The sequence below is a fragment of the Tamandua tetradactyla genome, chromosome 6 (assembly GCF_023851605.1).
Source record: "Tamandua tetradactyla isolate mTamTet1 chromosome 6, mTamTet1.pri, whole genome shotgun sequence".
Lineage (NCBI taxonomy): Eukaryota > Metazoa > Chordata > Mammalia > Pilosa > Myrmecophagidae > Tamandua > Tamandua tetradactyla.
In genome coordinates, this window is record NC_135332.1 from 49,415,709 (window position 1) to 49,442,238 (window position 26,530).

The 26,530-nt window shown below is 50.5% G+C and overlaps 1 protein-coding gene across 2 annotated transcripts in view; it reads right to left on the reverse strand.

Moving 5' to 3' along the window:
- Positions 1-259: 259 nt before the first annotated feature.
- Positions 260-26,530, reverse strand: part of KSR1 (kinase suppressor of ras 1) — a 163,841-nt gene continuing 137,570 nt past the window's right edge. The window contains exons 12-21 of one of the 2 annotated variants that reach the window (XM_077165247.1): positions 24,508-24,562; positions 23,758-23,806; positions 22,652-23,031; positions 20,013-20,109; positions 17,434-17,567; positions 16,322-16,453; positions 14,498-14,633; positions 8,629-8,762; positions 5,504-5,584; positions 260-3,442 (exon numbers count right to left, since the gene is read on the reverse strand). In XM_077165247.1, coding sequence (XP_077021362.1) covers positions 3,364-3,442; positions 5,504-5,584; positions 8,629-8,762; positions 14,498-14,633; positions 16,322-16,453; positions 17,434-17,567; positions 20,013-20,109; positions 22,652-23,031; positions 23,758-23,806; positions 24,508-24,562 — 1,277 coding nt within the window. In that variant the 3' untranslated portion in view covers positions 260-3,363. The remainder of the gene's footprint in view (positions 3,443-5,503; positions 5,585-8,628; positions 8,763-14,497; positions 14,634-16,321; positions 16,454-17,433; positions 17,568-20,012; positions 20,110-22,651; positions 23,032-23,757; positions 23,807-24,507; positions 24,563-26,530) is intronic. The other variant, XM_077165248.1, reaches the window with a different exon arrangement.

A 26,530-nucleotide genomic window follows, 5' to 3' on the forward strand; every position in this document is an offset into this window, starting at 1 on the left:
ACGCACCTCACGGAGCCTGTCTTCTAGGGGGTTCCCACCGCCCCCAAACCCCTATTTCTGTCCTCCCGTGCATCTGTCCCGGGGGTGGGGGCGTCCCCGCCTCTCACCTGGAACTGACCAAGCAACGCGAGCCCCAGGACACCCTGGGGTGTAAGTTTATTCGCGAACTCCAGCCACCCAGGGTGACTCTGCACACAGGAGGTCTTCTTGCCAGTGGCAAAACCAAGAACAAACGCACACACAAAAACCAGACACCGCATGCCTGCTAATACTAACCATTTTAATTTAAATTAATAGCATTTCTGGAAGACAAACATAGTTGATAGAAAATATAAAAACTTTCACTGTACAAATTTTACATCACATTCAAAAAAGTGAGCGTGTCTCTCATGGCCTCGGAAGACGCTGGGCGTCCCCCACTGCCGAGCCCCCGCGGACGTGGCAGCATCGCGCACACCCCAGCCAGCTCCACAGCTGTGCGTCCCCCTCCCCATCCAAACAGAATAGCGGAGATGCAGGCCCCAGGGCTCCCACCCTCTGTGACAAGAAGAAACGCGTGACGCGGCAGAGGGATTCCAGGGCCCTGCACACGTGCTTGATTTGGTGACACGGAGAGATCAACTCTGTCACCTGCTCCTCACAGCTAACCCGGAACCAGCCAGGATCCAAGCTAGATGGGTCCCGGGGGTGGGGGTGGGTGGGGGCTCTGGTAGTTACAGGCAGCAGGGGCGCAGGGACACGGGCCCCTCGAGCATCGGACGCTGCGCAGGGAACTGGGGGGTCCTCTCGCACTGACCCTGAGGGGAGCCGTCGTGCCCCCCACCCCCGCAGCTCTCTCCAGGGAGGCCCCCTGGGCGTCTCCATCCCCTTCACAGTTGGCCGTGAGGGCTGAATTCACAGTATGTGTCGTCCTCCGTGTTTCCAAGGCAGACAGGGGTGACCACACAGAAAGGCTTCCTAACCTCCATTCACAGTCACGTAGATACAAAGAGGGAGAAGGGGGACCGCGGGGGGGGGGTGGGGGGCGGTTCTCAGGTGTTTCTTAGTCTTCAGGCAGTGCAGAGGGGGCAGACCGAGGGCCGCAAGGCTGCCCAGGGTCTTGGGGGCGCAGGGGGGTCCTCAGCCCCACCCCGTCGGGGCCTAGTGGCTGTTGAGTTCCTGCCAGGTGTCAGACCCTCCCCCACTGTCAGTGCCTTAAGGGGATTGAGTTTTCCCACCTCTGGGTCCCCTGCACCTGCGGACTCCACAGGCAGGCAATGAAAGCTGCTTGAATTGAAGTGATCTGAGGATGGGACATTTATGAGAAAGGGGAAAAAACCGGGCTGGCTCTGCGGGCGGGCGGGGAGCCTTCTCGGGCCTGGAGGCGGGGGAAGGGGAAGTTTGCTCCGGCTTTGATTCAGCTGACTGACCGGGGGAGGGGGCGATTGCCCGAGGGAAGGTCACTGTCAGCACCGAGCAGGAGCTGTGAGCAGGACAGGACCCCAAAAGGTGAGCAAGAAGCCAGAGACACGCAGGCTGCGACCTGTGGAGACGTGCAGGTGTGTGGGAGACCAGTGTAGCCATGGGGGCGGCAGATACACACCGGGGGCTTAGGAGCGGGGGGCACAGGGATGATGGGGTGATAGGAGCAGACCCACAGGGAGTCGCAGCTAAGTGGCGTACAGCCTCTCTTTCTTTCTCCCACACCCTAACTGGAAAGGGTTAAGGCGCTACCATTTGGGGCGGGCAGCTGATGGGCAGGGGGGCGGTCCAGAAGATCTCTGGGGCACACATGCACATGCCGTACCTGCACTCTCGGAAGTAGTGGTCGGTCAAGGGGGGCTGGCCGGGAGGGCAGGAAGACGACTCACAGCCCCTGGGCTAGGCGGCCTGTTTTATATGCTGCTTCTGCCAGGCTGGGCCTGGGAAGGCCCTGGAGACTGAGGGCCTGGCTAAGTGGGGCTCACTGAAGGGGGTGGGTGGGCCGCATGCCTCCCCACCGCAGCTCAGGTCAGGGCCTGGCCTCCGATGCAGGGTCTGAATCCAGTCACAGCCACGCTCCCATCACCCCTTTCACTTTTCAGGTTTTGCAGCCTAATGTCACAGAACTTCTGCTAAGGGCTCTTTTGCCATGTGCAACCTCTCTCTGGAGGTGACAATTTCCAGTGGAAGCAGGCAGGGTGCTCTCACATCACAGGAGTTGCCCAAGTCCAGCACAGGGCCTGACTTGGTGCCTGGGAAGGCTCTGGAGATTGTGGGGAAAGGGTAGCTGGATGGCCAGATGGGTTTCACCGAGAGGGGTGGTTGGACCTCATGCCTCCTCCTCTCAGTTCAGAGCCTGGACAGTGGAGAAGCCGTGACCAGGCTAAGGCTTCAACAGGACAGAGGGAGAGGAAGGGGACGCGGAAGAGGTGAGCAGCTTCAGAGCCTTCTGGCGCTACTGAGGATGGGCATCTAAAGGGCGGGTCACCACGTGGCTGGGAAGGGTGAGACCATGTGCTCCCCACCGCCTACGTCTCCCTCCCTTCCCTGTTCTCACAGAGCAGGCCGTGAAGACACACAGCTGCTGGGCTGGCCAGGGGGCCATCTCCTTGGAGCCTTCCAGGGGCCTCATGAAAGCAGCACATCTCTATAGGTATGCAGATGCTTCTTCACCTTGCAGAGTCACCAGGTTACAAGCCACTGGATCTGTCCAGGTGCTAGTCTGGGTTCTGTCTCTACAGGAATGGGCTGGATCACAGGGTTGGAGGTGAACTCAATCACCAGGACCTTCAACCGCAGTGACCCAGCTTGGCTCCTAGCCAGGTGTTCTCTGCAAGATGAAGAGACAGCATCCCTTTGATAGGGCAAGAGGAGACACTGTAGAGGGACATTCTCCATTGGTGGGGTCTGGGGCCAAAGCAGAGCCCAGGTCCAACCTTGTGTTCCCCCTACCCCAAGAACAGCTACGATCCTGAAGCCATTTTTCCTTCTGGCCCAGCACGGGCTCCTCACTGCCTGCAGGTCCTTCGGGGGGACAGCCACTTCCGTCCTCCCGGCCAGCGGTGCCAGTGCACCTTTGCAGAGATACTGGTTGTTTTTATTATTACCTATTGTAAAATACTGAGTTCACTCAGCAGAAACACACATGTAAACATCTGCTGTCTGGACAGGTTTGGTTGTTGATGGCATCGTTTTAAGAAACAGTGCGTGTGGCTCCATCTCCAGGACCCAAGTGTTTTCAAGGACGAACATTTTGCATCGAGGGTTCGTGCTCTCGGTGTGTGGCGCAGGCTTAGGAGGGGGACTGGCATTGTGAAGAGTGTTTTTGTCATGGTGGCTGTTCAGGTGTTTTAGGAATACACAAAAAGAAATCAACCAGAGGCAGAAAACCTGCGCACCTGGCTACACCTTTGGATGACTGGACTCCAGGACGCCCAAGCCAAACCTTTCAAAGCGGGGTACCACTTTACTGCTGTTAATGCTGCAAAAAGGAAGAAAAACAAGGGTTATGGCCTCACTGGTCTTGACCGGAATTAGTTTAACCCGCAAACAGCTCTGCAAGCGTGGCAAAGAATATCCATCAAGAAGGGAAAGTGATTGCAGGCTGCACCTGGTCACGCAGCTGGGGTGTGGAGCACGGGGTGGGGGCTAAAGCGCTGGGCCTTGGCCCGCCCTTGGAGGGCAGGGCCAAGGCCTCATTGTCTCTGCATCTTTTGCACCCTGTGTGCTCAGGAGCCGTCATGCGCTCATCTGAGTTTTTTTTTTTTTTTTTTTTTTTTTTGTCATTTGCAGCCCAGGAAAACTCTGGTTCTGAATGGACCTGGGGGAGAAGGTAAATCAGACTCCCAGCACTGAGAGGGACAGCTCAGTCTCCTTCTGGAAATGACTCCCAAACTTTAGGGTACATCAGGGGGCATCTGAGAAGTTACATGAAATGCAGATTTCCAGAACCTGCCTCCAGAAATACGGACTCGGCAGGCCTTGAGCGGTATGTAGGAATCTGCATTTAGTAAGCACGCCAGTGGCTCTGCTGTCAGGGCCTGGGGACCACAGTCTAAACCAAGCTGACTTGGGGTCTATGCATCACCTGGGGCAGAGAAAAAGTGATAATTTTGCAGGAGGGTGGGGGCAAGAACTTTGCTTTTTATCAGTGACACTGTTTGGAAACAGACACCTCTTTGCTTTAGGAACTTTTCCAAGTGTGCCTCCGAGGACCCAGCCCCTCAGAGCCAGTGTCTTCCATGGCAGCAGGAACTTTTATGCCTACCACTCCCAACCCTGCAGAGGGGACTCAGAGTCCTGTGACCACAGTGCCGGCAACCTTGGTTTAAAGGCACACGGCCTCTTGGCAGCTCTGAGATCATTCCACTCCTTGCTGGATGAGATCCCCTGTGTGTTAAAAGCCAAGCAAAACTCCTACCTTGGGTGCTATGAACACACTGGAGGGGAGGGGTGCTGGTGTGTTTGGGGGGTGAGTGGGTTTAATCTTGTTAAGATGTCAGTTCTGAGAGATGACCACCCAAAATAAACCGAGACCACCCCACAAAAGGAAACCGGAGAAAGAAATGAAAGTCATATCCTGAAAGGGAGTTAAAAGCTGCTCTGCCCGCCCTGGAGGGGAGCACGGTTAGTGGGGCCCTCCTGCTGAGCAGACAGGCACACGCAGGCTGCACGGAGATTGGAGAGGGCCAGTTTTACAAACAAACAAGCAAAAGAAGCAGCTTCGGGAGAGAAGACTGTAGCAGCAGAAATCACATCCCCTGGGTTAGTGCCGCATCTGGTTACACGTTTTAGTGGCAGTCACATCCCGAGCTGTCGATTAGGAGGGCAGCCCCGGCACATGCAAGCCAGCCAGGCCTACAACCTACAGGAGGGGAGACAAGAAGGGGAGAGCAGCGTCAGGACCAGTAGCCCCTTGTGGGGAGGCTCAGGGGGCTGTAGAGGCCTGGCTGGAGCAGCTGGGTAGGGGGCCCTCACTCCCTGCAACAAGAGAGAGGGCTACCCCGACTCCACCACCCAGGCCTGGCAACAGAGAAAGCTTGGAAGAGGAGCTTGAGAAAAGGGACCTTTTCCCGACACCCCTATGGCACGGTCATGTCTGCAAAAAAAAAGGAGGGGTTCAACAGAGGCGGCCAGCAGACCCCCCGCTGATGTATGCAGTGACCATCGAAAGTTACTTGGAGCTTACACGGTTTGCTCACTGGACTCCCTACCTCTGAGCTCTGGCCAGGGAGACCCTGGGCACTCAGACCAACTATCCAAGTTCTCTCCCACCCAGGGATAAGCCGCCAGCCCACCGTGTAGCTGCCACCGTGTGTGGACAGAGGGCCTGCCACAGGGTGGGTTTTCTCTCAACCTTCTGGGAGAAATAAACCCTGCATGGCTCCCGCCGGCCAGTGCGGCTGAAAGAATGTCACTCTGGCTTCTAGGCATGAGACACGGAAAGATGGGGAGGCCGGGAAGCAGAGACAAAACAGGGAGCAGGGCGTGCGACGGGGTAAGGGCCACAGGCATGAAATGGGAGAAATGGCAGAAAACACACTATTCCTCCAGAACTGGCCCGGAGTTCTTAAAGTCAGGTTGACCGAAACGTCCTTTCCCGTAGTAGCGGCTCCGCCAGCGGCTGGGGGTGCCCACGCCCGTTTCACCAGCAGTGGAGAGAGTACGGTCGGCCCAGCCAGGCCCAGCAGGTGATGAGACAGGTGGAGAAGGAGTGCAGGAATCAGGACGGTGGGCAGAGGGGAGAAGACAGGCCAGGGCACCCACCACCCCCGAAAATAAAAAAACAAGAGCAATGGAAGAGAGAAGAGAAAATGAGAATTAGAGGCTGGACGTGTAGGATGTGGAAACCATGACCGAAGCCCAGGACCCAGCTCCATGCAGCTGCCCTGGTAGGCTTTGCTTTCGGGGGCTAAAAACTGATGACTCGGGGCAGTAACAGTCCGAGGAGCAACTCGGTTTGCCACCTGTGAGATGGGAAGGTGGGGAAAATGGTCTTTAGGGAACCCTGAATCATCTCCTGAACAGCAACACTCACCTTCTCTTTCATGGACAGGAAAACTGGGGGCCTGGGTTTTAAGTGAGGCACTCCCTGGTCTGGGAGAGCCAGGTCAGAGCTCAGCCTCTTTGGCGTCCTCCCCAAACTGCTTCTCTATGCTCCCGGCCTCTGCCTGGACTCTTGCTGCTCAATACCCAGCTCCAGTGGCCCCCCTTTTCTCCCAGGTGGGCAGAACGGCCCCAGCTGTGCCCCACACACCCCCGTGCTTTCTCACGGCACTCGGCACACCATGCTCCTTCGCCCTCGCATTCATCCATCCAAATACTTATCCAGCAGCTGCAACGTTGCTGGGACTGAGCAAGAAGCTGGGAATACAGAGGTGACCTGCCACAGGGAGAGTTCCTTACGGTGCCTGCCTGCTGGTCTGTATCCCCAGGAGACATAAACTCCCAACTGGTGAGGCCCTGCCCTGGCCACCTGTGTCTACCCAGGCGTGCAGCGGGCACTCAGCAGCGGCCGACCAGAACCCTCACCTCCAATGGCAGCATCCTGCTACCATTTGCTCTAGACTCTGATCCATCTTAAGAGCAAAATATTGAATGTAATATTGTATTATAAGATATGGTGTTTGCCCTAACTTCCACCTGTCCTCATCTAGACTTTGCCTTCACCTGGCCTAAATCAGCTAGGTTTACTCTATTTCTCCTTCAAGTTCTCCTATTTGCAGCATTGTTTGGGTGGCCCATGCTGGGCTCTCCTCCCCTGCAGCTAGAGTCCTGGTTTGGTTCTTTCTCAAGACAGGGGCTACCAAACTATGTGCCACCCAAATCCAGCCACCAGCTAAAAATTGTTTTTGCAATTTTAAAGCGTTGCAAAAAAAGAACCCACAGACCAGGCCATATGGCCCACAAGCCTAAAATATTTACTATCTGGTCCTTTGCAGAAAAAAGTTTGGTAATCCTTGCTCTAAGAACACCCTCTATTGTTAATTTTAATTCACTGTTACAATTTTAACAGGACTACCTCTGAAGCCCACCTAATGCCAAAAGAGTTTGATTCATTAGGAAGATGACAAACCCAACATATGCATAAGAGTCAAGAATGCCAGAAATAGTCACATGGATTTGGTCCAAAACAGCACTCTACGACCAACTAATCCGCTGAAATGGGGGCTGATGGGAAGTGCTGCTGCTACCACACACCTGGTACAGGTAGGCAGCGTCTCTTAGGGACTCTGGGCTATGCCTGGGTGTGCAAAGGACTGGGTGCCTCAGGACTACCTGGGACAGTGGGGAATGACCCCACACCACCCTCACCCAGAGCAACTCCATGATCTGCTTTATATACTGGGGCTCTGTGTGGGATTTCACTCTTAGAAAGTGCCCTATACCTTTAAATAGCTCAAAGCATTCATCTAGCCCAGGAGTTCAGCCTGAGGGCCAAATCTGGCCAACAATGCATTTTTTTTCTTTCTCTCTTTTTCTTCTTTTATTTTTTTTATTGTATAACATATATACAAAGCAAAGAAAGAAAAAAGCAATAATTTTCAAAGCAATATTCAACAAGTAGTTAAAGGGGAAATACCAGAGATTCCTGTTTTTTATATTATCTGTAAGCTAAGAATGGTTAGAACATTTTCAAACAGTTGGGGGGGAAGAAACAAAGGAAGAATTTTTTATGACACCTGAAAATTATATGAAATTCAAATTTTCTCATCCATAAATAAAGTTTTATTGGCTGCATCCGCTGGCACAGCAGAGCTGCACCATCACGGCAGAGACTGTGCGTGGGCTCCAATCGCTCCCCGAGGCTGTTCAGGGCAGGTAAGGCCCAGGACAGAGTTAGACCTCGAAACAGCTCCTTGGCCGGCAAAGCCTAAAATATTTACTCCTGGCCCTCTATGGAAAAAGTTTTCCTACTCTGATCTTGCCCAACTCCCCTCTTTTAAAGACCAGAAAACTGAGGTCCAGAAAAAGGAAGGACTTCTGCAGATTCTCACAAAGAGTTCGTGGCAGGATTGGGACAACTTTTGGAATGTTCTGGCAAATAGGACCAGAAGGGTCAAGAAGAAAGGGAGCATGACAGAAAAGAGGAGGGAGGACAACGCTGCCCAACAGAGACCAGCCCTGCCCCAAAAGGTACAAACGCCTGCGGAGTTAAATAAAAGGGGTGAAAAGGCTTAAGAGTCAAAGCATCATGTAAACCCAAGTGATGAGGCTCCCAGAGCAGCGGCTGACTTTTTGTTCTAGAAAGCTCTGTCCTTAAGTCTGCACCATTTTAAATGATATTGGGCTCTGCTTATTTTGGTGATGCTCAGTGTCCATACTGTTCTGATTTCCAGCTGGCCCCACCTAACCCCTTCCTAGGCAGAATCGTCTTGTCTTAGCCTAGCCTGGGCCCAGGGTCAGCTCTGGTCTGATAATAAGTGTAGTTTTTCTTTGATGAGAACTGGAGGGACTCACCTATCCAGAAGAGTCTTCAAAATACACATGGGAAATTATGTCCTAGTATTGCTTAGGGCAAGGGATTGGTCACCTTCTGGCTGGTCTGCTTTACATATTTCCCAGGTCAAAGTCTTGGGCAGTCAGAACGGAGGGTGGCCCCTGAGAACCCGGTAAGGGCTGCAAGGGCCTGGCTGACAGGTTCTGACTCACCACTGTGGTACTTACTCAGCTGACTTCCAGAAGTGTCCGGGGTGGGAGAGCCGTCGGTTCAGCTTGGGCAGTTTCTCCAGCATGTCCATCAGCACAGTGAAGCTGGGCCTCTCCTGGAGGTCAAAGGCCCAACAGGCAGACAGGATCTCCTGAGAATGGAGCTGGAGTTAGTAGGCATGTGTGCTGGTTGGGAGGGAGGAGGGGACCCAGTTGGGGCAATATGCACAGGGTCCCTTTGGTGCTGTAGCCAGCAGGCCCTGGAACACCCTGCTTTCATTAACAAGACAAACCACTTCCTGGACTAGGGTTGGGAAATAACAGCTCTTTGGAAGAGCTCTGATGCTTTCAGTTCAAAATGAATCACAAGAGCTTGCTTCTCCTCCTTCCTTCCTTCTTACACCTCACTGAAAAAAAGTAACGGAGCTTAACGCTGGATAAAGTGGAAATGAGAAAGAGCTGAGAAATGGGGATCACTGACTCTAGTAGATGGAAAGTGGAAGGAAGTGTACTGACAGGTAAAAAAGGAGTTTGGACTGTGTGAGATGGGGCTGCAATAGAGGTGGGAGCCTCAGAGGTGTTAGTGAGAATGGAGGCTGGGAGTAATAAGAAGGACTAAATATAGGGGCGTCAACTTACAGCAGAATAAGCCATCCTTCTCATCTCCACACTAGCAGGTCAACCACCCCGGATACCCAGGACTGCCCATATGGATGTTGATGCCCCCAGAGAAATCCCCTTTCACTTTGGTATTTCAGGCTGTCCACTCTCTGGGTCCACTCACATACACAGCATGCGCCTTCAGCCTTCCTACTCAGGAAAACAGCTGTAAGAAAACAGGTCTACCGAAAATGCTCCCAGGACAGGACAGAAAGTGTTCCCAGGGCAGGCAGAAAATGCTCCCAGGACAGGACAGAAAGTGCTCCCAGGGCAGACAGAAAGTGCTCCCAGGACAGGACAGAAAGTGCTCCCAGGGCAGGCAGAAAGTGCTCCCAGGGCAGGTAGAGAGTGCTCCCAGGACAGGACAGAAAGTGCTCCCAGGGCAGGCAGAAAGTGCACGCCTACTACCCAGCACCAGCACTCAGGCATTTGTTCTCAAATACAACTAGACCCCTTGGGACTTCCCACAATGTCAGGAAAACCAGAGGGAAACTAAGAATAACAGAAACACTGAATGCTGGAGGAAACAGGGGTGGGGGGAGCTCCAGCAGCTACTGTAGTCATAAAACAAACCCAGGGAACAATAAAAAAGAAATGACCAAAAAGTAAGGAAGTGCTTAAAATTAAAAATATAATTTCTCAGACAAAAAGTGACTTGAAGTACTAGAAAGCAAAGTCAAGGAACTTCCCTCCCCAGATTGAGGATAGGATGTTTTAGATAGGAATAGAAAATCTGAGATAAGAGACATGGAGACTCAACTTCTTAAGGACAAAATTCCAACAGGAGCTCCTATAAGAGAAAACAAAGAAACCAGAAGGACAAGATTATAAAATAAATAACAGGAGAAAACTTCTTGGAAATTTTTTCAAGGAAAGCGAGTCTTTATAAGAGTCCAATAAAGGGCCCTCACTGAAAAAACAAAGCAAAACAAATCTATGCTCAGACATATCGTTATGAAATTTCACTATAACAAGGATAGAAGAAAGATCCCAGACATTTCCGAGAAAATAAACAGCTCATCTGTGAAAGACTGAGAATCAGACCAACATCAGACTTCTCAATCGTGCACTGGACAATCAGAACACAGCAGAGCTAAATCTGCAATGTTCTGAGGGAAAATTATTTTGAACCAAGAACTCTACTCCTACTGTAAGGACAAAATGGGGACTTTTTTAGGCATGCAAAAGATTCAAAGATTATCTCCCATGCATCCGTTGAAAGGCAGTTTCTTAGGTTTCACCCTCATTTTGCTGGACTGCAAATAAAGAAAGGTAGAGACATGCAATAACAAGAAATAGTGCACCACTGACCCAGGAATGAATGAAAGAAAATAGAAAGATGATTGCTGTACAACAGACCCACAATCTCATTATAAGAGAAATCAGAAGGCTCTGAGATAGAGCAGATTTAATAGACAAGAATGAGGTAGGAGCTGCATGATCTCAGGAATACGGAGATGGTATTTATTTCTTTTCTCTACAAGAAAAAAAGACAATTAGAAGCCAACCAAACAGGAGGGAGCCTCGGAACAAGTGATGGAGTGTAAGGAAGGAGATGGATCCACAAAAAAGAAAACATGGTCCTGGCTAACTGCCTGGTCAGCAGCTAGCGGCCTTTACAGCTGATGAAACGAGGGAAAAGTTGGATCCCTTTGAAGATGGTGCCCAGAGTGAGAAGGAACGGGGTAATGGTCTGCCAGTTTTCATGAACACTTCTGGCCTCTAGGTTTTTTCAAGTGCAGGCAGACTTAGGTAAAATGCCTGGATTGCTGTGGCCGCCTTGGCACAAAACAAAGCATCCAGGGGTGACGTATACAGCAGTTGCCATTCAGAGTTGGCAAGGAGTTGCTACCCTTTGCTTTTGGCTATGATTCGAAATATTTATTTATAGCCACTGGCCAACACCCACCCCACTCCACAACAGTAATAGATTAAAAAGACAAGATTCCACAAGAACGGTAACTCTTATGAGCCAGAAGTTGGCTGTCTTAACATTTTTTTCTTTGTCCCCACCTGCCCACCCATTGCCCCTCTCCAAGCTTCTCTTAAAAAGCCTCAAAGTACTGTCCTTAAGGTTTATTCACCTAGTTGCATGCCTCACTCATATAGCTGTAATATACAAATTGGAAGAACTGAAGTAAAGAGCATGGGTTATCAGGTTGGGCCTACAGTAGAGTCCTACATTGTAAGCTCTTACAGCAGTCACATCTATTCCAGAATTGCACTGCTATTTCTAAATTCTGAAATACTGAGCTATTTGTGTATAACCTGGTCATTCACAGAAACTTTGGACTCAGAGTTAGAGCACTGAAGCTATGCAATCAGCAGTACCCCATACAGCAACTGTTAAAGTTGAGAAAGTGATCAGACTTCAACCAGAGATACGAATGAAGCTGATCTGGATAGGACTAAGGTAAATCAGAATACAGGGTAAAGGATGATATGGTCCATATTTAAAAACTTCAATTTCCGTATGAGACCAAAGGAAGAGATGTTTATTTGGTACAAAATTTACATTTTGGGTAGCACATTATCTAATTTAACTTGCATAGTCAGTTTATTTGAACACCATAATTACATGGAATCTTGAATAAGGCGTGAGATCTTGTAGGATCTGTAGATCTTGTAGGTTTGTACAGGTTAGTGTGATGCCCTAATATAAAACAGAGTAATAGGCAGAGAATAAAGAAGCATTTGCAAAATCCCCTTGGGGGACTGGAGAGAAAGTATGAAATATTCAACTTCCCCATCTGGGATCAAAAGGGGAAAGAGAGAAATGAGACAATATACAGTTTTAGTGTCTAAGAGATTTCAAACAGAGTCAAGAGGTCATCCTGGAGGTTATTCTTATGCATTATATAGAAATCCCTTCTTAGCTTGTGGTGCATTGGAGTGGCTGGAGGGAAGTACCAGAAACTGTTCAATTGTGTTTCAGTAGTCTTGATTCTTGAAGACGATTATATAATTATACAGCTTTTACAAGGTGATCATATGATTGTGAAAACTTTGCGTTTGATGCTTTTATCCAGAGTATGGACAGATGAGTAAAAACATAAGGAAAAATAAATAAAGGGCGGAGGATAAGGGGTAAAAGAAATAAGTGTAGACTGAAATACTAGTGGTCAATGAGAGGGAGGGGAAAGGGTTATGGGATGCATAAGTTTTTTCTTTTTTTCTGGAGTGATGTAAATTTCTAAAAATGATCCTGGTGCTAAATACATAACTATGTGATGACATTGTGAGCCAGTGATTACATGGTATGTCTGGACTATGTGGATATGACGATTTCTCAATAAAAATATTTTTAAAAATAAAAACAAAAAAATTACCAATAACCATGGCTCTACCCAGGCCAGATAAATCAGCATCCCTGGGGTGGCGGAGGCTCTGGCACTGATATTTTTAAAAAGCTCCCAGGTGGTCCTGATCTGCAGCCAGCGCTGAGCCCTAACTCCCTTGCAGCCCTCTCAGAGCTCCGTGCTCTGCTCCAGCCCTTCTCCCTCGGAGGATTTACCCTCGCTGCTCCAACTCCACAAGCAAACAGAAAGGAAGTCGGGAGTGTTGCCAGAAATCTTTTTACTAGGAACACTTTTTTCTTTCATACGTACGTACGCTGGTTTCTACAAAGAGGTCTTTAATAACTTTATTGTAAAAGGTAAAAATTGGAAATAACCTAAAGCCTAATGACAGAGAAGTCATTAAATTCTACTGTCACCATAAGACAGAATGGGGACTTGTTAACGATTTGAGGTAACGAGCATATAAAATGTCATGCAGGGAAAAAAGAAGTCAGGATTATTAAAAAAAAAATCAGGGGGGGCAAGGGTAGGCCGGTGGGGACAAAGGGAAAGGTTACAGCTGCCCACTCATGACTTAAGGGTTGTCTTTGTTATCGAGTCTTTTCTCTTTAACTGAGTTTTTAAAAATCAGCCATATGTATGGTAAGACCCTGATTTTGTTAAATATATATATTTAATAAAAATACATTATATATATATATTTATATATAAAATATTATTTAAGCAGGCCAGAAGGCAGTAGCCACTTCTGCTGCCCCCTGAGCTGGAAGTCTGGAGCGCTCAGCATGGCTGGTGCCCCTGCTGTCCTCCAAGGGTTCCCGAGGGCGCTCGGGGTGAGGGTGGCGTTCAGCCAGCTCTGGTCCCAAGGGCGGTGAGAAGGCACACGCCCCACCACCCCCACACCCTGATAAGTGGAATCGGTTGGCGAAGGAAGAACCTAGCCTTGGAGCTTTGGTCGGGCATTTGAAGTCCTTCTTGGAGCAGCTCACATGTGCCAACAGTCTGCGCTGCAAGCAGAGGGCGTGCATGACTACGGGATAAAGCGCCTCATCTTCGGAGAGCCATCTGCACACGTCCCTGCTGCCTGCTACCAGACAGTTCAGGCAAACAGCGGGATCTTTCAGGGAGATGAGGCTGAATTCACCAGTGTGCCTGTCTCAGGGTTTGCAGACACTGATCTGCTGAAACGAAGGTTGTGGCTAATCTGCACCAGGAGCTGGACAGGTGCTACGTGGGCCCTCTGATCTCTTCCACTGCGAGGCGGCCCGCATGCCTACTGGGATTACTTATTAACGTGGAAGTGGAAGCCTGGTGGCCCCAGGCCTCTCTGACTTGTGAACACATGGTTATCACTCATCACACTGAAAACACCGATGTCTGGGGTTTCTTTATACATCGACTGTGCCACGGCAGAGAAACCAGGAAAGGTTTTCAGAAATGTGCAACCGTAGTATGATTCAGCATTTTGAAAACAAATTTGCCATGGAAACTTGAATTTGTTCTTGAACGGTGAAGAAAATGTGATGGAGAAAGCTTTGCTACCACGGCATAACCCCACCCCTTGTATATTTGTGCAGTGATTTTTTTTTTAATCTTCTTTCATGTAAGCTAACACACAAAGCTTAACAATTTCTTCATCTCCTAATTCACTTAAAACCATTACCTTGGGGGGGGGCTAGTGGGAAATAAAGGCAAGGTTAGCAGTGGGGTGATGGTGGATGGCTCTCATTTTCTTCTTTACGCCTCCCTGTTCTTCTCTCATTCTTTGGTGCATGTGTGTGGTTTTTATCTTCTATCTTGGAGGCGTGCAATGGCAGCACCCCTCAGTGGTCCTGCTTCTCGGGTGGGTGAATGAAGGACAGCCAGGCCCTGAGCCCCCACCCTGCCCTCCATTCCTCTTCCCTCCCCGAGGACAGGTGGTTACTCACACTGACTTCCTTCCCTAGGCTGGCGGTGGCCAGGACACGCTTCATGCCCTCCCCACTTCCGATCTGCCAGATCGACGCCTCTGCAGCTTGGTTCTTCAGGGGCCAGTCCCTTGCCTGCAGCTCATACCACACAGTCCTGCAGAGACAGCCACACGGCGTGAGCTCCCTGATGTGCTGCCCAGCTCGGGCCCTGGGCCCTACAGCCCGAGGGTGGTGGCTGCGACACCAGGAGCCCAGCCAGAAGACACAGGGCCCTTCTACAGCCCTCCACCCCCCAGGCTTCCAGAGCCCATGATGGCGTGCTGGAGGTGACCTCCGGCCAGGTGGGAAGACTGAGGCAGCACAGGCTCTGGGCTGAGCGGAGCATTTCTGGTTGCTCCTAACGGAGCCCTGGCACTGCCGCCTTCTTGCTGCGAGGCCCTGTCCCAGCTGTTAAGGCTCCATTGGGCTGCTGCCTGCTTCGTGGCAACTGTGAGAAGTAACTAACATGCCCAGCCACACCTGGCATGCATGGGCGCTCAGGAAAGGACACTGTTAAAGGCCCATGGAGGAGGAGATGGTGGCCAGTGGGAAAGATATCCAGAGAAATGCCTGGGTGGCTGGGGTTGGGTGGCCTCCCGTCAGCCCCTGCACCCTCCTTGGCCCTCCTGACTTATTCGGGGCGGGGAGGAGGTATCACCCACAGACTCATATCGCCCGCCTCGGTGGCTACTCAGCACATGGTGCCATCGAGCACTTGAGACGGTGACAGTCCTAACCGGGACGGGCTGCAGGGTTCACACATACCAGAGTTTGAAGATTTTGTAGGAAAAAAAGGATGTAATAAGTAAGCTTTACATATTTATATAATATTTTTGATGTATGCATTGAATAAAATGTATTATTAAAATGGATTTTTCTATTTACTTTCTCATGCGGCTACCAGAAAATTGTAACCTTCATATGTGGTTCACTTAAATTTCTATTGGCCTGTTTCTTGATGATGATTGTATGATGACATAGCTTTCACAATGTGACTGTGTGATTGTGAAAACCTTGTGTCTGATGCTCCTTTTATCTACGATATCGACAGATGAGTAAAACATATGGATTAAAAATAAATAAATAATAGGGGGAACAAATGTTAAAATAAATTTAGTAGATTGAAATGCTAGTGATCAATGAAAGGGAGGGGTAAGGGGCATGGTATGTATGAATTTTTTTGTTTTCTTTTTATTTCTTTTTCTGAATTGATGCAAATGTTCTAAGAAATGATCATGATGATAAATATACAACTATGTGATGATACTGTGAGTTACTGATTACATATCAAGAATGGAATGATCATACGGTAAGAATGTTTGTGTTTATATGTTTTATGCTGAATAATAAAAAAAAACTTCTGTTGGCCAGGACCCCAGCTCTAACTATGGGGAAAGGGAGTCTGGGGCACTGGGGCTGGCGGGCAGATGCCGCACTCTCCCAGGTGGGAGAGACTGAACCAGGCACAGGTGCCTCATGGACCAAAAACTTTGGCCTTGGGCAGTTCTTGGTTAGCTCTGGTGAGTGTGCTCAGGGCAGTGGGTGGGACCACCAGTGTTAAGCATTTTAAAATCCCCATGAAACAACCCCACCGGGGAGGGGACACGGAAGGCCAAGGGGACCCTTGCTTAATAAGTGCAGAGCAGGGCTCGAAATCCAGGTCTGTTTTCACTCCAAGGCCTGGGCTTTGAATACCCCAAAACACATACTCCCCAGTCCCCACACTACTGGCCACCAGGGCCCTGTCTTTGGGTGGACACCCTTAGCCTCAGAGCCCCAGGAAGAGAGACACCCTCAGCTCACCCAAATGCATAGACGTCGGCAGCCTTGGAGAAGGGCAGCTGGTCCTCGTCCTTCCCGGGGGTCATCTCACGGACGATCTCAGGGGCCAGGTAGCACAGCCAGTCGTGGGACAGCTTCAGCTGGTTCTCACGCCTGGGGCCAAGAAGCCAGGCACGGTCGCCAGTCCTTCCAGCCAGTGGCAAGAAGCCCCCCTGGCAAACCGCAGCCCCAGGCCCAGCCCCCCACCCACATGCGGGCCAGAAAAAAACACACCCAGAGGGCGGCACATGGCTCTTGCACTTTCAAAAACACCATCAGCTTTGGGGGAATGTCACACAAAAGGGTGGTAGCCAGTTTCGCAATGTGACTGGGCGGCTGTGAAAGCCTTGTGTCTGATGTTTCTTTTGTCTACCTTATGGACAGGTGAGTAAAACATATGGATTGAAAGTGAATAGGTAATAGGGGGAACAAATGTTGGAGTAAATTTAGTGGGTTGAGGTGCTGGTGGTTGATGGGGGGAGGGGGGTATGGTATGTATGAATTTTTTTTGTTGTTTTCTTCTTATTTCTTTTTCTGAGTTGATGTGGATATTCTGGAAAATGATCATGGTGATGAATGTACAACTATGTGATGGGAAAAAAAACATTCGTTAAAAAAAAAAAAAGGGTGGTAACCAGGCCTTTTCTGGGAAAGGCCCTCAGCAGGGAGCTGCGTGCCTGGTTTTCTATGCTGGGAGAGTGGGGTGTGGTTCTGGTCAAATGTCAAAACCTGGCCTGGGGCTGGCTCTCCAGCCTGGCTGCACTCTCTTTTCTGGGGTTCCCAGAGGCTTGGGGAAGAGTCTTTCTTTTCCAAGACTTGGGGGAACTAAAGCTCAGCGCTCTTCCCCATATGGGTTCATGAGTCCCGGCCCCTAGCCCAAGCCGGCAGTGAGAGGAAGGGGCCACAGCCTCACTGGGGGCTTTTCCCTCAGAGTCAAGTCCTAAGAGGACCCAAACATCACCCCAACCTGATTCTGCACTAGAAGTACAGACAGGGCCAAAGCAAACCCGGCCTTCCCTGCAGGGAGGTGTGCCCGGCCCTCAGTCCCCACCCAGCCCCTCCTGGTCACTCCCAGATGCCTGAGGCCAGCTCACCGCTCCTCTCGGACCACGCCTGAGATCCCAAACAGCCCGAAGTCTGTGATGACCACTTTGCCGTTGTCATAGAAGACGTTCTTGGACTTGAGATCTTTGTGCATGATGCCCTTGGCGTGCAAATAGCCCATGCCCTGGAAGGCAGCGGGCTCGCATCAGTGGGGCTGGCTCAGAAGGTGCTGAGCTTCCACCCGGGGCCAGGCGACAGGCTGCATGCTTCACCCGAACCCTCTCATTCAATCTTCCCAACCCCCTGCAGTATATTGGTATCTTGTCCCCATTTTGCAGAGGAGAAGGCTGAGGCTCAGAGAGCCAGAAATCACTTGTCCCAGGCCATGGCGCAGTTAAGTAGCAGCGCTGAGATCTCATCTCAGGCCAATCCGTGCTCTTTGCTGCCAAACAACCACCTCAGCCCAGGCCCCGTTAGGCTGAGGGACGAAGTGTGGAGAGGATGATGGTGGAGACGAAGCCTGTGATACCATCTGTGTACGTATAAGGGGCCCAGATGAGCTGGGGTCTCTTTTAGGCTCTGCAGGGCTAGGCTCAGCCCTCAGGGCAAAGCCTCAAGTGGGGAACAGAGAGGGATTCCCGCAGGAGTCCCCAGGTTTGGGGAACCCCAGTATCTGTGCTGTAGAAGAAGGAACACTGGACGAAGACTGAAATCCTGGGTTCAAGTTCTATCTCGGCTCAGATTCTAGCACTCTGTTTCACTTTAGACACATCACTCAGCTTTTCTGAGCCTCAGTGTCCTCATCTGTCGGGTGAGAGGACTGGGGTGCGGCGGTGGGGGGGAAATGTCTAACCCAGGCTGTACTTGGACTGAACAGTGATGGGCCGGGCAAGTGGGACATGGGTGACCTGTGTCCTCCAAGGCCAAGCTGCCCTCTAAACCCAAGCTTAGGACTCCTGTGCATCCCCAAACCCTCAGGAATAGGAATAAAATGTCACAACTGGAATGGCCGTCACTGCCAGCTCGGAAAGCAGCAGATGTCAACCTATCTCTCAATCTCCCCACATGCTGGGCACTTTACACACAGTTGGGGCGAGGGGTAGAAAGTTGTGGTCTGGGGGGAATAAAAGCCACTTTGGGAAAACAGTAAGAATGAGAGCTGAGGCAGGACCAGCCAGAGCACCCAGCCAGGGCTCAGCACAAATGGGCCTGGAGTGCACCAGAGAGGAATTATAAACAAAGCTGGGCCGGCAGGTTCTCGTCTGAAGGGGAGGGGAGGGTGTGGCATCCGCTGTGGCCATTTCCCTTGGTTTGCTGAGAACTGCTGCCCTGAACTGGAAGCAGGGGGTTCCAGGAAGGAGCAATTTACTCTTTCCGAGATGCCATCCTGAGTGCAAGACAATCCTGCTTAAAATATCTGACCATTTCTCAAACCAAACCAGGGCACAAGCCTTCCCCAGAAGCCAGAGTCAAAGACTCCACCTCAGGGTGAGCAGAGACCAGCTGCGTGACTGAGGCAAGCCACTATACCCCCCTGAGCTTCTGCCCCTTAAAACAAATGTCAAGCCGTCAAAAGGCCAGTTCAGAGATGTCCTCCTCCCATCCCATTTTTTTTTCACAGCATTTCCACAGCAGTACAGAAGTTCCAATCCTCTAACCAAGGGTTGTTTCCCTTTTATTTTTCATTTTGTTTCGAGCCTCAAAGCATAAAGGATAAGTACAGAAAGGAAGTGGCTCAGGAGTTCACAGCAGAAAGGGGAAATGGGTGATTTCTCAGCAGCGCAAAAATCAAAGCCAGTAGAGAGATGGCTTCTGGCTCTGCAGCTCTAAAACCTCTTACTGACATCTCTTCCCTGCCCTGGAATCTTTCTGGATGGCTCATTCATCGTAGCTCAGCCTGTTAGCATCCAGGTCCAAACTCCCCCCATGTTGCAATGATTAGGAGAGAAAAAGATTAGAGGGAAGAGGACAGAGTGGAGGAGGTAGAAGGGAGCAGGGCCTGGTAAGTTTGGGAGAAAATTCTTTTATTCAATTACTTTTTTAAAAAATGATGAGATAAAGCAAAAAGGCTGCCTGGGTCGAGCCTGAGGGCCTGCCCTCATGAAACTTTGATTCAGAATTCTTTTTTTTTTTTTTATTCAGAAATTCTAAGGCAAAGGGTAGGTCCTTCTTTCAAGTCCCCTCTAAGTAGAACCCCCCACCCCACTCCACTGTCCCTAGAATACTTGTAATAAATTCCAAGCCTGGAGTCAAATGCTCTCTACATATATTATCACATTTTATCCTCATTCCAATCCAATAAGGGAGGCTGTACTGTTATCCGTATTTTACAGAAGAGGAAGTAGAGGCTCAGAGAGGCTAGACAACCTGCCCAAGGTCACACAGCTGGTGGGCTCTGCCTGTCTTTAAAACCTTAAGCACCCTACCAAGTTACTCCCCAACCAGTTTGATTCTATAACCATGGACCAAGTATGCAGCTTCCAGTTCCAAATGGATGAGGCAGGGAGCAAGGGAAGGAGATGGGGTCCTGCCAGCCAGGAAGGGGAGATAGAGCAGGACGGATGGCCAGGAGCTCTGGGGCTGCTGGAAGTCCACGCCCAAGCCCTCAGCAGCCACATGCTCCTTTTACCTTGATGATCTCCTGAGCGATCTGCCTCGTCTTGTTGATGTCCAGAGAGGTCTTGGGGTCTCTCACGAATGAGTGCAATGTCCGCCCCTTGCAGAAACTGTCAAGAGTGGCAAGGTCAATCAGAGGTTTGGGCTGGTGCAATTAACCCCACACTTGGAGGAGCGGGAGGAGCCTCTGCAGGGTTCTCTGTCCTTGTTCTCAACCACCTCTGCCATCCATTCCCTCTGAGGCCTGGCCCGAGTTGTGCATGCATGCACACACAGACACACACCATTCCCTGAGGCCAAGGCCTGCCCGCCCTGCAACAGGACAGCTAATTCATCAAAGATCCCAGCAATTCAGAGCAGCAGATCCCATCATCAGACAGGACCCCAGTCCCACAGCTCAGATGGGGAGACGTTAGGGTAACATCAGGCTTCTGGGGCTCACTGGAATGATCTCTTTATTTTTTTTTACTGTTTTTTGATGACTGGGTTTCTATTATAATAAAGGAATATGCAAGGAGGGAGAAGGGGGTGGGGGGCTGTCAGGCACGTCGGACTCATTACTAGAGAAGGGGCTCATATTTTGGGTCCCTACTTGCCTCAACTCCTAAAACCAAGGGTGAGGAAGGACCCAGAGAGAAGGTGTGGTCCATGCCCCTTTACCAGGGAGAAATGGACTGAGCCCATCATAGAAAGGGGCCCTGTTTTAGGAAGATTATTCCAGGGACAAGATTCTTAGCACCTCAGGGACGATGAAAGCCAGGAGGTGGGGTGGGCATACTGGTTGCTGGTCCTTCTCCTTATCTGTGTTCACTTCCTTTCAGCCTACTCTAAGGCACCTTTTGACTATTTTTAATGAATATTTTACTATGTCATTATGTGTATCTCCTTTAACTCAAATGGAAATGGGTGGATGAGGGAGAGAGAGAGGGAGGATGGATGGATGGATGGGTGGATGAAGGGATGGATGTGGGGTTGGACGAGGGGACGGGTGGACAGAGGGATGGATGTGGGGGTGGACGGGTGGACAGAGGGATGGATGTGGGGGTGGACGGGTGGACAGAGGGATGGATGTGGGGGTGGACGGGTGGACAGAGGGATGGATGTGGGGGTGGACGGGTGGACAGAGGGATGGATGTGGGGGTGGACGGGTGGACAGAGGGATGGATGGATGGATGGGTGGATGAAGGGATGGATGTGGGGATGGACGGGTGGACAGAGGGATGGATGTGGGGATGGACGAGGGGATGGATGGACAGAGGGATGGATGTGGGGGTGGACGGGTGGACAGAGGGATGGATGTGGGGGTGGACGGGTGGACAGAGGGATGGATGTGGGGGTGGACGGGTGGACAGAGGGACAGATATGGGGGGGATGTGTGGGTGGATGGATGGATAGTGGCAGGAGCCGAGGATCTAGAGATTGCCGGGCTCCCTAAAGCATCCAGCTGTTGTGTTTTGAGTTGGGATTTTAGCCCACTGGTGTGCTGACTCTGGTGATTTCACATCCCTTGGGAATTCTGGTAGGTGCTTACTCCTATCTCTGATATATAAACAAATAGAAATTAATTTCTACTTAGTAAATACAGTTTTTTCAAAGCACAGGGTCCGGTTAAAGGGGATGTCATCAGAGTATTACTCAGGTTCCTCTTGGCTGAAATGATTATTAGTTTCTTCTTGAAACTTCTACGCATATTCCAAAATTTCTTCAATTACCTCATATCACTTTTTTTGGTTTTAAAATAGACAACGAAAACCAATTTTTTTAATGTCATGGGCAAAAAAAATGTTTAAATTTCACAGTGCTCTGGGGAAAACTCTTGCACAACAATGATGGGAGTGTAAGCTGGTGAACGCTTTCTGGAGTACAAATGGGCAATACACATTAAAATGTTAAATGTGCATACTCTGACTCAGCCCAACAAACACACTCACAGAAGGTCATCAAGATCTACAAACGAGGATTTAGTGCATCACAACAGAGCATCCAGCAAGAGGACAGGGGAAATAAATCACAATCGGCTTACGGAGCAGAGCCCAACCATGCAGCTCTCTTTCCAATGCACCCCGCTTTCGGGGACATCAGGATGGTCGTTTGAAATCGCCCACATTGGGAACGTTTACACCCCCAGATCTGCCAAATGCTGCAAACAGGGCCTCCCTCCCCACAACCCAAGACCTTCTGTTCAACATCTGCCAGCACATGGGGTGGGGGGGGACACGATGGGAATATTATGCAGCTGTTAAAAATCAGACCTGCAAGGTGTGAAACAAGTGTGATCTTTTCCATGTCTTTTCTTTAAAAAGAATGGATAAACAGGTACAAATCTGTAGGTACAGTCGCATGTTTTAATGGAAGGAACGTTAAGGTAATGTTTCCAGTGTCCAGCTTTGGTGAGGAGCACCCAGTTGGGGTGGGAAGTTGATTTTGTAACTTTCTGGAATGTGTGAATTTTCTCTGACCTTAGAGAGGTCCCATTTTACATCTTTGTTTTTGTTTTTGTTTTTGTTTTTATATCAGCGGGGTTCTGTGGATGGGAAATTGTGCCCATGGTTTTCTTCTTTGTACCTCTTTACATTAATGAATTTCCACAGGCTCAGGGTGGCCACAGAAGCAACGGGGCTCCCAGGAGGGGGAGGCTGAGCGGCCGGTTACCTGGTGATGATGGCCAGGTGCGGGGGGTTCATGCAGGCCCCCATGAAGAGCACCACGTTCTCGTGCCGGGTCTGCCGGTAGTTCATCACCTCCTTCTTGAACAGCTTCAGGTGGTCCTGGTTGTGGCCGTCCATCTCCAGCAGGCGGATGGCCACTTCGCCGTGCCAGCGGCCACGGTGCACGCGGCCCCAGCGGCCCTGCCCGATGGGCTCACCCAGCTCCACCTGCTCGAAGGGGATGTCCCACTCCTGCAGGTACACACTGGTCTGGCTGGCCTTGCGGGAGATGGGGCCCCTCCAGGGCCGGCGGGAGCTCGGCAGGTCGTCTACCTCATCCTCGTCGTCTTCTGCCTCCGACTTGCCAGCCTCGGGCTCCTCGGCCTGGGAGGAAAGGAGGAAAGAACAGCAGGTACAATAAGATACAGGCTCAGTCCATTTCTCCTCCCTCGCCCAGAGCCCCAGGCAGGTAAGGAGGAGCCCTGGGGTCAGTGGCTGACTGTGGGTGGTGGGCAGGTCACTTAACCTCTCTGGACTTTGGTTTCCTCCTTCACAGAACACGGCAATTGGTCCAGGGGACCGTAAAGTCTTCCCCTAACATTCTATGATCTGCTTTGTGCAACATATGACCATTAGAGTAGAGGGTTAGCAGCCCTGGCAGAGAAGTTAACCAGATTCCTCCTTTCTGAGTGTTCTTTGGTTCAAATACAGAGTTTCTGACTCTCCCCTGGGCAGGAATAAATCACTCTGTTAACCTTCCCTAAGCCCCACTTCACTGCAGGGAACCAGGGTCAGCCAATGCTTCTGTTCCAGGCTAAAGAGGGTAGTTCTGGGCCCTGGCTAGAAATAGAATCAATGTGGAGCTTTGAAAAAAATATAAATGTCCGGCCCCTCCCAGAATGATTGAATCAACCCCCTTCCCTCCCTCTGGACTGGGGATGAGAACCTTGAGAATTAAGAGCCTACGTGAGTTAGCTTCAAAACCAGAAAAGCAAAAGGAAACTTACTTCACTGCTTCCCTCATCATTCTTCCCAGCTCGCAGTAAGAACCTGGAATAGCTTTTGCAGAGAAGGGGCTGTCCACAGACCCGAGCTGTGACCCTCACTTACCTCTGCTTCATGATCCTCCAACACATCTGTTTTGGGCTGGTCCTCAAGCCTAAGAGTAAAAGAAGGATTGTCAAGGGGACTCCGGGGCCAGGCCACTGCTCTGAGCTGGGGCTCCCTGTGTGAGGCCTGAGAAAAGGACCCAAGGGCCTGGATCTGGCTGTGGCAAAGGCAGGGTGGGTGCTGTGGAAACAGAGGCCAAGGACCAGGTCCCACCACTGCCCCTCTCCAGGCTAACTTCAGGGAGGCAGTGGACAAGGGATGGGCAGGAACCACAAGGCCCCTTTCCAACCTGACACTGCAGGACAGAGATTCTGAGCACATGCTCTGGACTTGGAATCCACCAGGCTTGCATTTGAGAACCAGTTCTGCCATTTCCTAGCTATGAACTTTTGGAATTTCTTAGCCTCTCTGAGTTCTTCCCCATCTACAGGTTGAGGATGATGCAGATGTCAACACCTACTTCCTGGCGCTGACCAGAGGGGGTGAGGTGCTTCACACAGCTTCCATGGAAAGGGCTCAACCAGTCCTACCCAAACGTGACCAAACAGAGGCAAATAAATCCTCTGACTGCGGGTCACTGGTCTGGGAGATGAATTTGCACAAGGAGTTCTCTAACCAGTGGGCCAGATAAACAACAGTGTCCAGAGCAGGAGGGACAGAGATTTTAAGGCTGGTGGAAGGTGGTCATGGATCTGGGTCCTGTCTCAGTGAGCCCCACGGAGAAGAGGGACAAGGTGTGCGGACACCTACCGGGCACTGTCTGCAGCATCGGGGGGCGGGGCTGCCTGTGGAAAGGCCGAGATGTCTGCAGGAAACAAAAAACCAAATTCAAAGCATGAGAACACGTTTCAACATCCCAAAAAAGACACGGTGCCTGAAGTCCAGCACATGCAAGGAACACGATCTACCCCAGAGCAGCCTCTTGGACAGGGCTGCACACGTGTGTCTCCAGGCTGCACCTGCAAGGACCAACTAAAATAATGCACGGCCCCAGCCACAATAAGACTTGTTTCTGCCCACACAGAAACTCCGCTCCAGGAAGGGACTCTTCCTCAGGGCCATCCCCCTGAGGCCAAACTGTCTCACATAAGCACAAGATAAAAGCCAACTGGACACATGGGCCAGACCCCTTTCTCTGCAGGGGCTGGTTGCAACAACCCATGAGAGTTCTTCACTGAATGGCTTAGCCAGCAGTGGTCCATGGCACGGCTTGTAGGTCGCTTATTAGTGCCACCTGGTGCTAGCAGAACAGCTGGAAATTTCCTGCCAGGGTCAGAAGCCTCACCCCTTCGGCTTCTGGGTGTGGGACTCATTTGGGGGAGCTCTCATGGAAGAAGTTAATACACAGGATTGTCAGCTGGAGCTGACCCCTGAGCCTAGGCTTTCCCAGTTTTGGTGCTGAAAGTCCTGTGTCCTGGGAATCCGCTCAGCCCTAGGCAACCATCAGTTGGGATGGTCACCCCGGTGTGGAACCAAACTGCTAGACAGGAAATCCTCCAAGTCTGTTTCTGCTGCCCGGCTCTCTCATTTCTCTTCCTTCCCCTTGACACCTGCTCAGGGCAGCCTCTGATGGCTTCTCCCCTGCCTCCTCTTTCTGCCATGAAACTTCCTCCACTGTCCTTTAGTGCTTTTCCCAGGGGTTCCCCTGAAGTCATCCGAACTTGAGATTCTTAACATCTTTAGGATCTTATAGACATTGAAAACTGAAGAGACTCTCACTGGGACCCTCTCATCAGGGATGTACACACTTGTACCCTATGTCTTGTGCACAATTTCCAGGGAATCCTGGATCTTGGGAGTTTCTGCTTTTAAGATCTTACCAGATGGTAATACATCCTGTCTACTACTAGGGGCAACCTGATAGCTCTACCCTTTCCACGCTGCTCAAATGATTCTGCAGAAGACTAGCACAGTTGTCAGTGGGGAGAGGAAGCAGGGAGGGAGGCCCAGGGAGAAACAGTACCTCAAGGGGGATGAAAAATGTCTCTGAAGGCTGTAGTATTTTTATATTCTGCTTCTAAATGCCTCCATGTTGTTTTAATTAAGAACTACAATTTCTTCCCATATCTCCTGAGCAAAATCGGTCCTTCTGGAAAAGAACCACATGTTCTTGACACTTTGGGGTACTCCTCTGCACACCATCCTAGAACCAGCATCCAGGGGAGGGGAACTGCAGCAAAAATGGGGGTGAAACCACAGATGCTCCTCAACTATTCAAAGAGAAGTCTCTTCTGGGCAGGTCCCGGCCTCTGGCAGCCTGCACAGGCCTGGGCAAAGCTGTACGGAAGGATTTACAAATGCTTCACGTCAATCCCTGCTGTAGCTGTTTTGAGGGATAGAAAGACCTGGGATAACCAATTACCATGACTTCAGATCAGGTCTGTTTAGCCCAGGAAAAACATCATTAGCTACAGACTTTACCGTCTAAAACACAGGAACCATCAAGTGGTTAAATTAGGACTTGAAAAGTTGCAGATTACTTGTACTTATGTTTGTCACCTTTCGCCTGGGGGACAGGTAGTAATCTTGCAAATTCCTTAGGGGCATGAATTTGGCCAAATGAAATGGTCGGCACAATGAAGGTTTGCAAAATTCCTTTTTGTGGAATGGATGAGATGGTCTTCCCTTGCAATTTTCTGCAATGAGGCATTTCCAACTATGGCCAGCAGATGGCGCTGTGTGGTAAGGCTCAGAAAAATGAAGCTTGCTAAGTGAAGCCAGCAGACCTTCCAAAACTGGGTTTTCCTTTTGTAAGAGAGTGTAGCAGCTTCCC